At 41.3% G+C, this 17,306-nt stretch overlaps 1 protein-coding gene across 2 annotated transcripts in view; it reads right to left on the reverse strand.

Annotated features, from left to right (window-relative positions):
* Window positions 1-648: 648 nt before the first annotated feature.
* The window catches only part of phldb1a (pleckstrin homology-like domain, family B, member 1a), a 64,930-nt gene continuing 48,272 nt past the window's right edge, over window positions 649-17,306 (reverse strand). For both annotated transcript variants that reach the window (XM_088321382.1, XM_088321383.1), the window contains 6 exons: window positions 16,110-16,254; window positions 15,934-16,024; window positions 12,160-12,306; window positions 10,379-10,598; window positions 5,498-5,583; window positions 649-3,070 (listed from right to left, as the gene is read on the reverse strand). In XM_088321382.1, coding sequence (XP_088177508.1) covers window positions 2,930-3,070; window positions 5,498-5,583; window positions 10,379-10,598; window positions 12,160-12,306; window positions 15,934-16,024; window positions 16,110-16,254 — 830 coding nt within the window. In that variant the 3' untranslated portion in view covers window positions 649-2,929. The remainder of the gene's footprint in view (window positions 3,071-5,497; window positions 5,584-10,378; window positions 10,599-12,159; window positions 12,307-15,933; window positions 16,025-16,109; window positions 16,255-17,306) is intronic.

Genomic DNA, 17,306 nt, shown 5'->3' on the forward strand with positions numbered 1-17,306 from the left:
CTTGGGTAAGACACTGAACCCCCAATGGCCCTGGCTTAAAGTCATGATTGCTTGGCTGGCGTTTTCAGGGGTGTTTACAGTTTGTTCTGTGGGTTTTCGTCATGAAGTGTCTCAAAGATAGATTATTCAATGAACTTCCATATAAAGGATTACGGAAAGACGTACAGCCAAAACAGAGTCTGTCGGTGTAAAACATCGAGTGTAAACTAGTTGAAACTTTTCCCTATATATTTTGGACTGAGCATATGGATTACCATACAATCACTAAAATTCGATAGTCACAGAGAAAACTACTATGGCCATCATTTTGTCGAGCCAAATGCCCTTGTGAAAAGAGCCATATCCGGCTCCCGAGCCATACGTTCCCGACCCCCACGCAGGGAGGTAGGCGCATGCTGCAATTTATTTGTAATTGTTTTTGATTTGCCGTAAGAAATGGAATAAAACGCCAGTTTGTTGCTATTTGTTTACATCAGCTACTTTTCTTTTGATGAAATCAGGCTCAATTGTATTATTGTTATCTGAAGGAGTGATCTTAACGTTTTAATTAGATTCACAAGGTCGGAAACTCGACGAGGGAAGAGTTAATGGACCCGTTTCTGAAGTGACCTCGTTTTTCGAACGCAAATAGACAAATTGCGACAAACAGAAGATGAATTTGTCTTTTATTTAAAGATCTTTAGATAAACAAAACCTTTATTAGACGCACCATATTTTTTTATACATATGTAGATTCACAACTGCATTATAAGACTTTAAAATTGCTCATTTTGTACATATTTGTATACAAAAAAAATAGTATGAATGGTTATATCTTACTGGCTTCAAAGTAACTGGAAAAAGAAAAAAATGAATTACTTTGTAGGGAGTTTCAAAATAAAACATATAAAAGAACTCACAAAAGAAAACATAGTGTTAAAAATTGTTTACAAATATCCAAAGCCCGACCGACTCCTATTTTTAGAGGCGTGTTTCTCGTGTATTCAAAGGGACAGCGTGTAATAGTTGAACACTAGATGTCGCTGTATTGTGTCCTGCAACCAAAAACGAGTGCTAAAAAGCACAAGGAAGAGTACCAATAACAGAGACTCAAAGTGATCAAACAGCACCAATTTATTCTCAGTTTTTAAGGTTTTAGGGTACCAGGAGCAGCAAGATGTCAGACGATTTTGTCAGCTCCCTTTAGGTGAGGCTTGTGTTATGTAAGTTAAATGCAGTTTCCTCGACCTACGAGTATTTAATAAGTTTATGACCTAATTCATGTATATTTGCTTATTATTTAAATCATTATTGTATTTTTTTTATAATAATATAATACACACTGCCCCTTTAAAGATTTTAAATGTTCAGTTACAAAATAATCATGTGTATTACTTGTGAGTTGCTAAGAGAGCAAAACGGTGCATTCGGGAAACTTCCGTAACATTGCATTAACCTCATGCGAAAAGTGCAAAAATGACATTAATTAGTTTTCGAGAAAAAAGGTAAAAACTGTCGGTTGCACGTAATTAGTCTTATTTAAGAAAACAAAAACCGATAAATCTGTATTGATACCACATAATGCGTTTGTCAAAATAATCGCTAATTAGCGAATAATTAATTAAAACCTTTTTCTATGTTATTATTGTTTACAGATTTCTCATAGGATTAGATAGATAGATAGATAGATAGATAGATAGATAGATAGATAGATAGATAGATAGATAGATAGATAGATAGAGACTTTATTCATCCCCGCAGGGAAATTCACACTGATGGGATAATTTTAAATACATTCATTCTTTGTGCAGCTACGTGTTATTTCGCTCTTTTTGTGATTTATTGTTTTAAGTGTCTGCTTCTATATTCGTCCCGTTTTTCGTCCCGTTTGACAACTACACTTTAACTATCCTATTTTTTTGGGGGGGTTTTAACGCACAAAAAAATGCGTTTATTCAAGGAATCTACTCCTTGCCCTGAAGAATTCTCGAGCCGGCGTGATGAGGGGGCCCTATCGTGGCTGCAGAACCGGGGCTAAGCAGCTAGCGGCATTATAAGCCTTCGGTACCGTTCGTAATCATGGTAAATATGGACTCTCTACCAAATAAAACCGACGTACTGACCGTGCTGGTGAAAAACATCAAAGGGAGTGCAGTTTGCTGTGTTTTACGGAAACGTGGCTCACGTCTAGCATCCTGGACGCTAAAGTGGAGCTACCTGGCTACCCGGCTTCAGTGCTGTTAGGACAGACAGAGACAGAAAAGCCTGCGGGAAGCGGAGAGGAGGCGGACTCGCTATCTACGTGAACACGAGGCGGTGTAACCCTGGGCACTAAGATTTCCATCTGCCGCAGGGACGTGGAACTTTTGGCCTAGCGTGTGACGTCATCCACTCCGCTGTTGCTAAACTACAACACAGCACCCCGAGGCCATCCTGTTAATCTGTTCATAAACAACAAAAGGATACTGCTGGAAGTGTGAATTTTCCTACGGGAATGAATAAAATATCTATCTATCTATCTAAATAAATGCAACATGAATAACTGACATGATCTTTTTACCTCCCATACATAAAACAAAAATTCTGTGGTGCCATTTTCACACGAGGTTAAAGATTGGTATATTTTCTTCGCTTAGAGGGGAAAAAACGGTTATTTGGTCGATCATAATCGGTCGGGCTCTCCGAGAAACAGAGGCGGGTATGAAAAATATCTCTATAAAAAAGAAGAGTTATTAAAAAGAGAGCGTTCTTCGAGTGTTGGTAAAAAAACAAAAAAAACAAATAGAGATAAAAGAGAATGTGACGGATGGAGAGAGGGAAGGCTGATTCCTCCCTGGAGAATTCTTTTCAAGCGTCGGTGTCAGGAACAAAGCCTCAGGCGGCCCCGGCTGACATCCAGTTCACCTTGCGGCCGGGCCGGGGGCCTTCTGTCGTCCTCCCGTCGGGCCCCTCAACTCATGAATTGCGTGTAGCCCTCGGCCCCCGTCACGATGACATCCATCCAGATCCTCATGGCCTCCGGGGACGGCGCCACCATGTAGTAAAGGCGGTCGTGAGTCTTCACGCAGAAGGTCAGGGACGGGTTGGGGCTCTGGAGGAGATCCGGGACAAACTTTAGATTCTTATACTTAGGGGTCTTTGAAGACACTGACTTGTTTTTCCTCAAAGACGAACAATAGCAGTGTTCTGCTTTGCCCGCGTCCTAGACGCATGATTTTTGCTGGGGACGCATCGTCTCGAATCAACGTGCGTCCCCGGGACGCAACTTTTTGGACACAAAATTGACATTATTACTTGATTACTTTTTTTTTTTAAACAAAGATTTAGAGCACTCCAAACTTTTCGTCAGGCGGATCCGCCATTGTTGTTTTGGTCTCGCGGTTCGAGATTTCGTCCGCACGCCGATCTCGGCCAACGAGATTTCGTTGCTTCGAGATGACGTCATTATTGTGGTGCTTGTCGTCGAGGGAAGGTTAAATATGCCTCCGGAAAAAACAGTATTAGGTAAAAATCAACACAAAATTGCTCATCTATCAGTGTCAGTAATAAGTCAAAACATAATGCAGAGTGTGATAACAACGGCAATAATTCCGGCCAGCAAAAACGGCGGAGAAATTCTTCAGAAGATTGCGGAGGCAAGGAAAACACGTGTGTTGAAGCGAACGGTTCGACGAAAGAAAATAAACAAAAGAATACTCCAAGCAAGAAAGGACTTTTCTGCCAAAATGGACTCAATTATATTCCTGGTGACGCTATGAAGAGGATGATAAAGGAGGCTACATGCTCTGTGATGCGTGTACCCAGCGTGACAAAAAAACTGGATTGCATAAATCATTTCGCAATACAAACTTTCAGAAGAGCATTTTCGATCGGCACCACCACAATGAAAACCACAAATTAGCTATGGAAATTCCGTTGCTCCAATTGGACCTTGAGAAGGCATTACAACTGTGGCGGGACAGCAAACCACCAAGAATATATGAACTGAAAAATCTGAAGTGATTAAAACTGCATGAATATATAGAATAATATTTCAGCAATATTATTTTGTATAATGTAAAATATTTTTGTGAACTGAAAAATCTTGAAGTGATAACTGATTTTTATTGCCAATAATGATTACAACTGAATGAATATATGGATTTATATGATATATTTGTCGCCGATTTACAATTTCAAGCTGGATAAGACTAAATTTTGGGGAGCCATAGATCTCTGTTGGGACCCATAGATTTTGGAGCATGCGAGTCCCTGGGATCCATTACTTTTCAGAGGTAAAATGATGCAATAGCGAGGACAAATGTCTAAGAATTTGATGTTAACAGACTGATTTTTTTCTAAACTGAACTGGCGTTGCTACCACAATGTGTATCGGGGTGTCGAACTCATTTTAGCTCGAGGGGCCACATGGTCGAAAAAAAAAAAGATCTTAAACCACATTTCCATATTTGAAGTGTTTTCCGCACTATAAGGCGCACCGGGTTATAGGGCGCACCCCCAAAAAATAGTTTTTGGTCCTATATTTTCCATACATAAGGCGCACGGGATGATAAGGCGCTACAATGGGAACGTGGAGAAAACAGTCAGATAGTTCAGTCCAACTTCTTACCCCCTTAACATTCCCAAAGCTTGCAAAGACGCAAATACGTGTCGAGAACACGTGCGGATGCGGTGTCCGTACGATGTCACTCAAATGCATCGTTCCAAATATCATTCGGAAGGTTAAAGTCTTGGGATTCAAGAAATGCCAACCATTCCTTCGTTTCTATTTTCTTTTTCGCTGGCAACTTTACTGTGCATATGACAATAAACACTTGGAATTGAGTTGAATTTAAAAATAGACACTCCATTTCATCCATTATCTGCACCGCTTATCACAGAAACATCGAGTTCAGTCTGAAACAAGATACAGGGAAAATATATAGCCGGAGTAGCTCACCGAAGGCGTTGTGTTCAATAATAATGTGCAACCATGGTCCTCTTATATCCGTGAGTGTAGTGAATCCAGGAGAGTAAAATATTTACAAATACAAAATAGTAAAAAATGTTTTCTCTATGCCGTAGTGCAACCCGACGTGTGATTCGCATTTATCTTTTTCGGCCAATTGCAGGCTTTGTTTTGCCGTTTAAGCCAATGCCAGCCTGTAAATGATAAAAAGGATCCGCCCCCTTTACCTCCGAATAAATTTAGCCAATAGCGATCGATTCAAATGATGATTGACACATTGGTTAGCCAATAAAACGCCGGTAAATAAATCCCAGCATACATATTTGCGTTCGGGGGAAAAATCGAGTCGGCGGCTGCTTGCCTTAGTTGCAAGACTTTGCGACTTAATATTGATCCATATAGAAGGCGCACTGTATTATAAGGCGCATGGTCAGCTTTTGAAAAAAAGAAAGGCTTTTAGGTGCGCCTTATAGTGCAGAAAATACGGTACTCATTTTGAATTTATTTGATGCATTAAAATCATTTCTTTGAATTTAGTGAGCATGAGGAAGTGGCTGAGGTGACTTTTACCTTGGTAGCGACGCGCAAGTGGTCATAATAAACCTCTTCGATGGCCTGGAAGTAAATCAGGCCTTTCAGCTTGGTCTCGTGTTTGTCTGGGAGAGAGAGAAAAAAAGGAAAATAAAGTCAGCCTTTTTTTATATTATGTTCTCCTCATTTTTATTTTTCCCCAATAAATTAAGTACAAAAACTGCGCTTTTTGATTCAGTACAGTTGGAGGCCGATGGAGGAATCTGCCACGCTCTGAAAATGCCGGTCTACTCGTGATCCCAAGAGCCAAGAAGAAATCCACAGGTTGGAGAGCGTTCTCCTTTCGGGCCCCGGTGCTTTGGAATGCTTTGGCCCCTGAGATCGGATCTGCAACCTCAGTGGAAATGTTTAAATCTAAGCTAAAAACACACTTTTATTCTATAGCATATGAATAACCTAGATTTTATGTTGACAATATCTGTGTATTATTTGCCCTCATGTAGGTTTTAGATCAGGGGATGGTGTCATAATAGTCTGAAGTTTGAAATAGTCTTTGATCTGTGCAGCCCTTTGAGACTCTTTGTGATTAAGGGCCAAACAAATAAACATGACTTGACTTGACATAGGTTTTGAGTTTTTCCTTGCCCTCATGTAGGTTTTAGATCAGGGGATGGTGTCATAATAGTCTGGGGTTTGCTATAATCTGTGGTCTGTGCAGCCCTTTGAGACTCTTTGTGCTTAAGGGCCAAACATGACTTGACTTGAGGTTTTTGAGTCTTTCCCTTGCCCTCATGTCGGTTTTAGATCAGGGGATGGTGTCATTATAGTCTGTATTCAGGAATGGTCTGTGCAGCCCTTTGAGACTCTTTGTGACTAAGGGCCAAACAAATAAACATGACTTGACTTGACTTGTTTATTACTTTGTTCCTTTCATTTTCCATTCTGGTTCGGCACCTAGTTTCTGGTTTGGACGTTGTCAGGTTGGATTTTATACAGGCACGTTATTTATATTCTGCCCCTTTGTTTGTTTGTTACATTGTTCCTGGATTTGTTAATACATGTATACTGGAGGTAAGATCCTGGGCCCGGGTCCTAATTCCAGGCTAGGTTCGGGCACAAAATGTCAATCATTAAGTCGGGCTGGTTGGGCTTCTTGGAGGATCTGCACAGCATGCACGCTGTTCGACGCACTTACTTTTACTCGAGTAATTAATTGGATGACTACTTTTTACTTTTTGTAAACAGCCTTAATCACAAGAAGGGTTGTACAGACTACAGACTACTATTACACCCATCCATCCATTATCTGCACCACTTATCCTCAGTAGGGTCGCGGGGGTGCTGGAGCCCATCCCAGCTGTCTTCGGGCAGTGGGCAGGGGACACCCGGGACAATTTAGACCGGCCAATTCACCTGACATGCATGTTTTTGGAATGTGGGAGGAAACCAGAGTGCATGGAGGAAACCCACACAAGCACGGGGAGAACATGCAAACTCTGGAGGATTCAATTCCATGACCTCAGAACTGTGCCATGGACGCGCTAACCACTCAACCGCCCTACTATAATACCATCAATGATAATATTTCCTACACCCAAAAAGAACAATACTATAGGAATACTACAAAAATACTACTACAGTAATACTATAATACAAAAATACTACGACAGAAATATGACAGAAGGACATCTTTTCAGCCCTGGGGTCTCAAACTATTGACCCGAGGGCCGCCGGAGCCAGGGTCCGGGTGAGGTTGGGCCGAATTGGGATTTCCACGAGAAAATTTCGGATTCAAATAAAATCCACTCTTCTGATATATGTCTTAAGAAGAATGCTACACGAAACAAGATCCAAAAACAAAAAGGTATCCAGAAAAAAAGTGAAAATAAATCAATCCGTCATAAATGAATCTATAATTTCGTCAAAGGGACAGTGTGTATCATTTGACCACTAGATGTCACCACGAAAAACGAGTGCTACAAAGAAAGAAGACAAATTACAGAGACTTAAAGTGACCCAACCAAATCATGTTTCTTTTTTTATGTCCAGCTTTTTGCAAAGAAAGAAAAAAGGGGGGGAGGACAAAAAAGAAAGAAAAAAGATGAAAAAATGAAAAAAACACAAAGAAAGAAGAAAAAAGAAAAGAAAAAGATGAAAATAGGGGAAAAAGGACAAGGAAAAAAATAGATTTAAAAAATTTTACTCAGTTTTGGAGGGTACGTGAAAAAAGTAAGATGGCTGACAATTATGTCAGCTCCATCAAGTTGAGGCCAATGTTATGTCATTTAAAACACGGATGCTTATTTCATAATCTCATCTCATCTCTCATCTCATCAGCTACACCGCTTATCCTCAGTAGGGTCGCGGGGCTGCTGGAGCCCATCCCAGCAATCATCGGGCAGTGGGCAGGGGACACCCTGAACTGGTTGCCAGCCAATTGCAAGGCACTTATTTCATCATGTTCTTTCTTATTTTCCAATCAGTTTTTGATTTTTGAATGAATACAATTTTCCCACCAGGCTCCAAATTATACACTGTCCCTTTAAATCACAGGCATCAAACAGGCGGCCCGCGGGCCAGATCAGGCCCACCAATGGTTTAAATCTGGCCCGCAACACAACAGTGAGAGAAGCGCAAGAGGGAAATGAGCTGTAGTTTTAAATATTTCCACCGGATGTCACCCAAGCCAGTGAACACTTGCAAAACAATTGTGGTCGTGTTTTTCCATTTCTCTCTGACTCACTTCTTTTTTATTTATTCCTCCCTCTTTTTCTTTCTCCTGTTCCCTCTCTCTTTCAATCTCTTTTTCACTTTTCTCTTTTTCTCTCTCACTCTTTCTTTTTCTTTGTCTTGCTCTCTTTTTATTTTCTCTCCAATTTACACTTTAATTCTCTTTCTTTACATTTCTATTTCTTTCTCAACCTCATTTTTTTACCTCTCTCTCGCTCTCACTTCACTTTGTCTCTTTTTCTACTCCTGACTCTTTTTTTCTGTCGTTTCACTTCTCTTATTCTTTTTATCTTTCTCTTTTTTCACTTTCTTTTTCTCTCTCTATTCATTTCCCCCTTCTTCTCCATTCATATCTCTCTTTTTCTCTCACTGTGACTCTTTCTCCCTTGTTCTCGCTATCTGTTTATCGCTCTCTCTTTCCCTCCCTCTCTCTTTCTCTTAAATTTACTTGTCAGGCCCCCGTGAGAATTTTTTTAAAGCATTTGTGGCCCCCCCAGCTAAAACGAGTCTGACACCCCTGCTTTAAGCTTTTGAGACCCCCGATTTAAGCAGAGTCGGGGCGATTCTCTTTCAAATTTGGCCTGGAGTCTTAAACATCCCATTAACCTGACTGGTATTCTTCAGTCAAAGATGCTCCGAGGAGAAAGTCTTCCGAGGCGGAAATGTTTTCATCTTACAGCACTCTTCAAATAAAACCCGCTGAAAAACGAAAGGCAACCTCATGAAACCGTAGCAATGTTTTTTAGGGGGTTTGTTTTTGTTTTTTTGTCATTCAAAAGTGCCCGGTAATGAGATATATGTTTTTTGGGGGTGTTATCAGTCAGAAACAAGCCAGGAGCGAGTCTTCACCCGAGAAAAACATTTCTCGGGAAAGCCTTGCATCTTATTTCATCACCTTCATCATCGCCGTCGTCTTCGTCAGTAGCGCTCGGGTGAAAGGCGAGCCAGCCCGGACGAGTTTTTGCCAAATACATCGGTGCTTCTTAATACATACCGTATTTTCCGCACTATAAGGCGCACCGGGTTATAGGGCGCACCCCCAAAAAATAGTTTTTGGTCCTATATTTGACATACATAAGGCGCACCGGATGATAAGGCGCTACAATGGGAACGTGGACAAAACAGTCGGATGGTTCAGTCCAACTTCTTACCCCCTTAACATTCCCAAAGCTTGCAAAGAAGCAAATACGTGTCTCAGACATGTACGGAAACTGTGTCCGTACGATGTCACTCAAATGCATCGTTCCAAATATCATTCGGAAGGTTAAAGTCTTGGGATTCAAGAAATGCCAACCATTCCTTACTTTCTATTTTCTTTTTCGCTTGCAACTTTACTGTATATATGACAATAAACACTTGGAATTGAGTTGAATTTAAAAATAGACACTCCATTCCATCCATTATCTGAACCACTTATCACAGAAACATCGAGTTCAGTCCGAAACAAGATACAGGGAAAATATATAGCCGGAGTAGCTCACCGAAGTCGTTGTGTTCAATAATAATGTGCAGCCAATGTCCTCTTATATCCGCGAGGGTAGTAAATCCAGGAGAATAAAATATTTACAAATACAGAATAGTAAAAAAATGCTTTCTGTATGCCGTCAAACCACGTGCTATACGCATTCATCTTTTTCGGCCAATTGCGGGCTTTGTTTTGCCGTTCAAGCCAATGCCAGCCTGTAAATCATAAAGAGGATCCGCCCCCTTTACCTCCGAATAACTTTAGCCAATAGTGATTGATTCAAATGATGATTGACACATTGGCTAGCCAATGAAACGCTGGTAAATAAATCCCATCATACACCGCAGACTACTTGGCGTTCGGGGGAAAATCGAGTCGGCGGCTGCAAGTTAGTTGGAAAACTTAATGTTGATCCATAAATAAGGCGCACTGTATTATAAGGCGCATGGTCAGCTTTTGAAAAGAATAAAGGCTTTTAGGTGCGCCTTATAGTGCGGAAAATACGGTAACCCTACCCAACCCTGTTTACTACTGATTGTTATTTTATGATATTGTTTACTGTTTATTTTTGTTGCACTTGGTGTGTAGGATAACTCTGTTGCTGGTAGGGTGCAATGAATACGTTTTATAACACTACTACCTGTCTGTCCTTCTCTATTTAACCGACTTGAATATCGAAATACCGAAGATTCCGAAAGCGGGGAAATAAAGACCCACTGGCTCACCCACGTAATAGCAGAAATTCCTCTTGAGACGGTCGAAAACGAACCAGCGTTTCTTCCAGGATTTGATTTTGCCGCCCATCTTGACCAAATGGCCTTTGCACATTTTCTCGGTGAGGATGACGAAGGGGCAGGTATCCACGCTGTGGCCCGCGGACTCCACGTGGGCTCGCAGGTCGAATTCCTCCTTCAGGTTGGGCAGGTAGCGAGTCATTGGACGAGCCTGCGGGCAAAAAGTTACCCGTTTTGGGTGATTGAGTGGCGTTTTATAGGTATTCTTACGCTAGGGCTGCAACAACTCATCGATACCATCAATGAGTCAAAGTTTTGGTTAACTACAGTAATTCGTGGTATCACGTGATTCATGAACTGCCAAGTACGTTACATCAATGCAAATTTGAGTACGCACGATGTGCGACACTGAGAGATGTAGTACCACGTTTGTCTGGCAGAGGACGCCGTTTTCATAAAAGAAAAGTTTTCTTACATTTTTTTAAAACCCCAAACCAGTGTTCCCTCTTAGCTGCGCACGTGCGCAAATGCACACTGCTCGCACGTTCTCAGCGCACGAGAAAATCGAGCCAGCGCACAAAAATCAGGGCTCAAAATTACTAACTAAGAAGCGACTTAAGTCAGTTACAGTGCATGAATGTCAAAATACACGGCTTCCCCTGACGTTGTGTCCTAAATGCGGTATTTTGAAGTCGAGTCCAAGGAGAACGAAGTTGAGTAAAGTTAGGAGAGTTTGTCGAGAACCGGATTCTTCGGCTCGGCTCACTAAAAGGAACCGGCTCTTTCGGGTCCTAAACAGCTCTTCGGGTTGTTTTTGCTTCTTTCATCCCTACACGACTAAATATGATGTAAAATGATGCACAAAATGACTTAAAGGGAGGGGGGAATAGAACAGAAAAGAAAAAAATACCAAAATGAAAAAGTAGTGAAAAGCTGAGAAAAAAAAAACAAAAGGAAGAGAAAAAAAGACAAACTCAGAAAAAAGCCAGGAAAAAAAAGAAAAGAAAGAAACAAGGGAAAAAAAGGAAATGGATATCTTGTGAAAGAATTGTAAGAACAGACGACGTTTGTAGGCAATCGTACATGAGTCAATTCATTCAAAAGAGAAAAATCATTTTGCATTGCCGGAAACTCAACAAAATGTAACGTGATGTCAAGTTTTGGACATGTTTGATCATGAATTATCTTGCCACACTTGGGATTGCCGTTGCTCACTGTTGTTTCAAGCGTTGCTCATCGACTTTGTGTGAACGCTCAGACCCCTGCAAGATGACAGGGAACATTGGTCTGGTGTTTTTTGAAAAAGGGTGAATACATTCCACTATCCAACCTCCCGTGTGGAGTTTGCATGTTCCCCCCGTGCTTGCGTGGGTTTCCTCCGGGCACTCCGGTTTCCTCCCACATTTCAAAAACATGCATGTCAGGTGAATTGGACGGTCCAAAATGTCCCTTGGGGTGAATGAGCGAGCGAATTGTCGGTCTCTGTGTGCCCTGCGACTGGGGTGTCCCCTGCCCACTGCCTGAAGATAGCTGGGATGGGCTCCAGCCCCCCCGAGACCCTACTGAGGATAAGCGGTGCAGATAATGGATGGATGGATATTCCACTATGTCTGCTTCAAACTGCACAATGCTTTCATTCAATCAATTTGAGAAGTGGATTTCTTCTGAATTTGTGTCCTATTAGGGTGGAACGACGGGTCCTCAAGTCCCATCGGTAGACCGGAACACCAAAATGAAACGGGAATGTTTTTTTTTTTACGGCCTCCACTGACCTGCGCAAAGTTTTTCTCCCTCATCTTGACCTCCTCCTCCACCAGTCTCCTCCTGTGGGCCGTCTCATCCAGGAGCCTCCTCTCGGCCTCCTCGCGCCTCTTCCTTTCCTCCTCCAGGAGATGGCGTCGCGTCTGCGCCTCCCTCTCCTGGGACGGAGAAAAACAAACGGGGAAAGGAGGAGAATACGTTAACGCCGGGCAAATATTGCGATACAAAGTGAGAGGGAACCGCGGGAGAGTTGAAATCCCCCATGCGGGTTTTGTCAAATCCGTCCCTGAAGTCTGCCTAGAAAAGCTTTGCTGATGTAAAAGACGCCTTTGCTGTTGGGTGAGCATCGTGTCAACACGTGGTAACAATTCCAAGCCTTGCGACAGCGTTTCAACACCTTGAGAAAGAATATCGCAATGGTGAAGAGTGACACAAAGTAGGACGGTGTGGAAAATCAATCCTGACATATAGAGAAATACCTGTATGATCAAATAAAAGCCTTGAATTCAATGCCGACTGATTAAATGAACACATAATTCCTTAATCAGATTCAGATCTACGTTATTGTCATTCTAGTACACGTGTATACAGAACGAAATGTCGATACATCTGACCCGCACAGTTTTCTTGAATGTACAGATATAAGTAAAATGTTGTATTGAGTTAGAGTATTGAAGTACTAATAATATACTCAATAATTATAGCTAGGTATAGTATTATACAGTAGTGCAAAGAGTGCAAGAGGAGCAGCTCACCAGATGTGCAAAATGGGCAGTCAGGTAAACAAGTCACTATACAATAACAATAACAATGGAGTACGGTAGTGCAGAGGAGAACAGATGTGCAAAGGAGTGGCTAGGTATAATATGAAATGAATACAATTTATTCATATATGTATACGTTTTGTTATTTCCTTATTCTGCCTTTTATTTTGTCATGAATTTTGTCACACAAAAAAACAATTTCTTATTCATTTCATGGTTCATTCTAGCTCGTTTGAATGACATATTGCTTTTACAAAATACACAAAAGAATAAGAAAAGAAATGCACCAAAAATGATAAAATACAAGACAAAATACATAACGTGTCACGGTTGCCGTGGCGCCCAATTGGCCCCGCCCGTGTGGCGCCAGCTGCAGCTTGTTGACGGATTGGCTCCCTGTCGGTATTTATACTCTGTCCTATCAGTCCCCTTTTGTCGGTCAGTCTGCAAATCTGTTTTTACACGGCAAGCCCTTTTTCGACCCTTTTTCACGTTTTTTTGCTCCTGTTTGTCTCCCACTACGAACTAATTTGATCTCGACCACGTCTGCTCTCCCGTCCCGAATTACGATCTGTGTTTTATTCCGACCACGTCTGCTCTCCCGTCCTGGCTTACGACTCTCTTCCGACCACGTTTTAGCTCTCCTGTCCCGGGCACTGACCCGTTTTTCCGTTCCCGACCCCGCCATCGCTCGCCACGGGAGATCCACTTCCGCGTTCAGAGCGGCCTTCCTTAATCCGACCAGCAATCGCCGGATCGTGAGCGCAACCCTTTCTCTTCCTTCAATAGAACTTGTGGTAACATTACACGAGTAGGTCCTGTTTCCGTTTTGGTCCTGACATGACGCACTAATGACAAAAATATAACAAAATAAAACAGCAAAGTAAAATATAAAATACGTGCCAAATACATGACAAAATACACGACAAATCATGTCCGTCAAGGAATAGGAAGAAGCATTTGCGTATTTCAGCCAACCTCACAAATATACATATTTACATAGATTCTGTGAATGCACCGTCACTTCATCATCACCATCACTATTTTCCCCGTCATCACCATCATTGCTGTCTCTATACTTTTTCAATAGTATACTATTATAATAACAATAATTCTTATTGGTGCTCATGGTGTCAGCTCCCATATCACGCTCCCACTTGTCTACCCTAACTATGAATTGTGCGGGCTATGACTGTTTTGTTCTCTTAGTAAAAATGTCTCTATGTGATTGCATCCCTATTTATTAAGTTTTTGTTTAGTTTTAACGAACATCACCAACTCAATGTTTTGTGGTGTGTGTTGTCCATCATACAAAATATCATTGGACCTGCTGCTAGAGAGGTTCTGACCACAGGCAGCAGGGACATTGCTAAGTGTCCTAGACTGTGCATTTAAAAGACAAGACATGGGATCTTGAGCCGGATGCTTCCAGCAACACGCTCCCGCTTGTCTACCCTAACTATGAATTGTGCGGCCTATGACTGTTTTGTTCTCTTATTAAAAATGTCTCTATGTGATTGCATCCCTATTTATTAAGTTTTTGTTTAGTTTTAACGAACATCACCAACTGACCGTGTTGTGGTGTGTGTTGTCCATCATACAAAGTATCTTTGGACCTGCAGCTAGAGAGGTTTTGACCACAGGCAGCAGGGACATTGCTAAGTGTCCTAGACTATGCATTTAAAAGACAAGACATGGGATCTTGAGCCGGATGCTTCCAGCAACACGCTCCCGCTTGTCTACCCTAACTATGAATTGTGCGGCCTATGACTGTTTTGTTCTCTTGTTAAAAAATGTCTCTATGTGATTGTATCTCCATTTATTTCGTTTTTGTTTAGTTTTAACGAACATCACCAACATATTTATTCACCTCATTGTTTTTATCATTAATATAGATACAAATCGAGATGAATTTGCATATTATAACAGTGACAGCAAAATAACAACAATAACAATGTTCAACAATAAGAATAGTTATATAGTTAATGATAATAATCGTAATGACAATAAAAACCACAAAAATAATAGTCATGATAATAGTTATAATAATAATAAGCTTAATTATTAGCATGACCCTTCCATTGACTGTATATGGCTTCTGCTCACTGACATTATTTGGATACCAATAATGTTCCTTTGATTGATTGAAAATTTTGTGTTCTAGGATAAAAATACAAAATACACAGCAAAATATATGACAAACTAATGAATATACTGTAACACATGACAAAATAATTACTGAAATCAATTTAAAAACTGCAAAAATAAATGAATACAATGCATATTTGCATATACATCATATATTTAGGTTGAACTCGATTCCTTTATGTGTTCATTTATTCACATTGCCTATATTTGGAGTTATGTGCTTGTACATTTATTCCTACATACGGCAGGTTCACTTCTCCATAACATAGGAGTGAAGTATACTCTTTAGATCAGGGGTGTCAAACGCATTTTAACCGGACGAGTCGATTGAGGAGAAAGAAAAAAGAGAGAAAGAAATAAGAGAAATAGAGGTAGAGAAAAAGAGAGAGTGTGGGAGAAGGAAAGAGAGAAATGGAGAAAGAGAAAGAGAGAAAAAAAGACAGAGAGAACATGAGAAACAAAAGAGATACAAAGAGAAATAGAAAGAGAGAAGGAGAGAAATAGAGAAGGGGAGATCAAGAGAGAAAGAGAGAGAAGAGAAAAAAAAGAAGAGAGGAAAAAGAAGGTAAAAAGAGACAGAGAGAGAAATAGACAAAGAGGAACAAAGAAAGAGAACAGAGACAGATGGTGAAAGAGAGATAGAGAGTGAGAGAAATAGGGAAGAAGAGAGAGAGAGAGAAATAAATACAAGTACAGTACACCGGTTGGACATATTCCAACCCGCAGCTCGTTTTCCTCTTGCGCTTCTCTGAGTGTTGTCTAGTGGGCCGGATTCAATCCCTTAGCGGGCCTGATCCGCCTGTTTGACACCCCTGCTTTAGATTGTTCTGCATCGCTAGCTCCGTTCCCCAGCGAGGAACATCTCCAGCTTACCCGATGCTCAATGAGCTTGGCTTTCTCCTGCTGGGCCTCCTTCAACATCTTCTCCATCTCTTCTAACCTTTGTGCCTCCAACCCGGACACGCTATAAAGACACACACCACCATTTTTTTTCCCATACTTTGGGGCAGCCGGGCAGATCCGTTCTCACCTTTCGGATGCGTTCTCACCTTTCGGGGGTGCACGCTGAGTTGCTGGTGGAGATGCTGGTCTCCAGGCTGTCTGAGCTCTCCAGGCTCAAGGTGTCATACGCTGTGATGCCACTAGAGGGACACTGATGGTGCAAAATGGAGTGATGCATGGTGGGGGAAGGATCTGGCCGAGAGAGAAGAGGTTGACATGGAAGTTTAGCGCCCTCTATCGACAGCGTCGAGTCATTGCTGTGACGATGACAAATATCAAGTTGATGAATTCTCTTGTTAGGGTCACAAAACCCTAAAACTAAATAATATTATTATTTATTTACAAAGAAAATATCAACGATGTAAACCCCACTTTTTGAATTTGTTTTCTGGGTTAAATCTTTGAATATAATAAGCATTCCCTATATGAAAATATTATGCTTCAGAATCTCCCCCTTGGGTAGAGTTAAACATGTCATCATTAAGATAATTTTTTCTCTTTATTTGTTTATTTTCACATTTTCTTTCTCAGCATTTTCAATTCCCTTGTAAAATCGTTTACATTTTAGTGTTTAACTGTAACATGCCAATTTTGTTTATAACTTATTTCGAAAAAAAATGTAAAATCTCTTCTCATAAAAACGGTCCCAAGCGTCCTCTACCAGACAAAGTGGTACTGTCAAGAATTAGAACAGGATCAGGACCCAAATGCGTGACGTTCTCACACAAGCTTTTTATTTTACAGGATATGGGGAGTCATGCATGTTAGGCAGCAGTCTGGTGTGAAATGAGAGGAAGCCATAGGCCGATGAAATCGATTCCAATTGCCTGAGATGATATCGGACAGATGGGGTCGATACCGGACGGGACAGGACAGACAGGACAGATAATGAACCAGGATATCGAAAATAAATAGAAGAAATTAGACGGGAACGAAAACTGGAGAAAATAATAAACGGGACAAAAATAAACGGAAACAAAACTGGAAACCGAAATAGAACAGGATAAAATAAACGGGAACAGTACCGGACAGGAAATACAGACAGGAAACAGGACCGAGTCAGAACCCGTGTCTTGTGGGGCAGAGGTTCGTTAATGGACTGACCAAGTAAGAGTGAGAGCACTGAGCTTAAAAAGACGGAAAGCCAATCTGTTAATGAGCTGGAGCTGGCGCCACCTGGGCGGGGCCAATTGGGCGCCATGGCAACTGTGACAGGTACTACAACGTCCTTCGTGGCTCATAAA

Source organism: Urocampus carinirostris, chromosome 17, assembly GCF_059441175.1.
Source record: "Urocampus carinirostris isolate Australia breed hairy pipefish chromosome 17, RoL_Ucar_1.0, whole genome shotgun sequence".
Lineage (NCBI taxonomy): Eukaryota > Metazoa > Chordata > Actinopteri > Syngnathiformes > Syngnathidae > Urocampus > Urocampus carinirostris.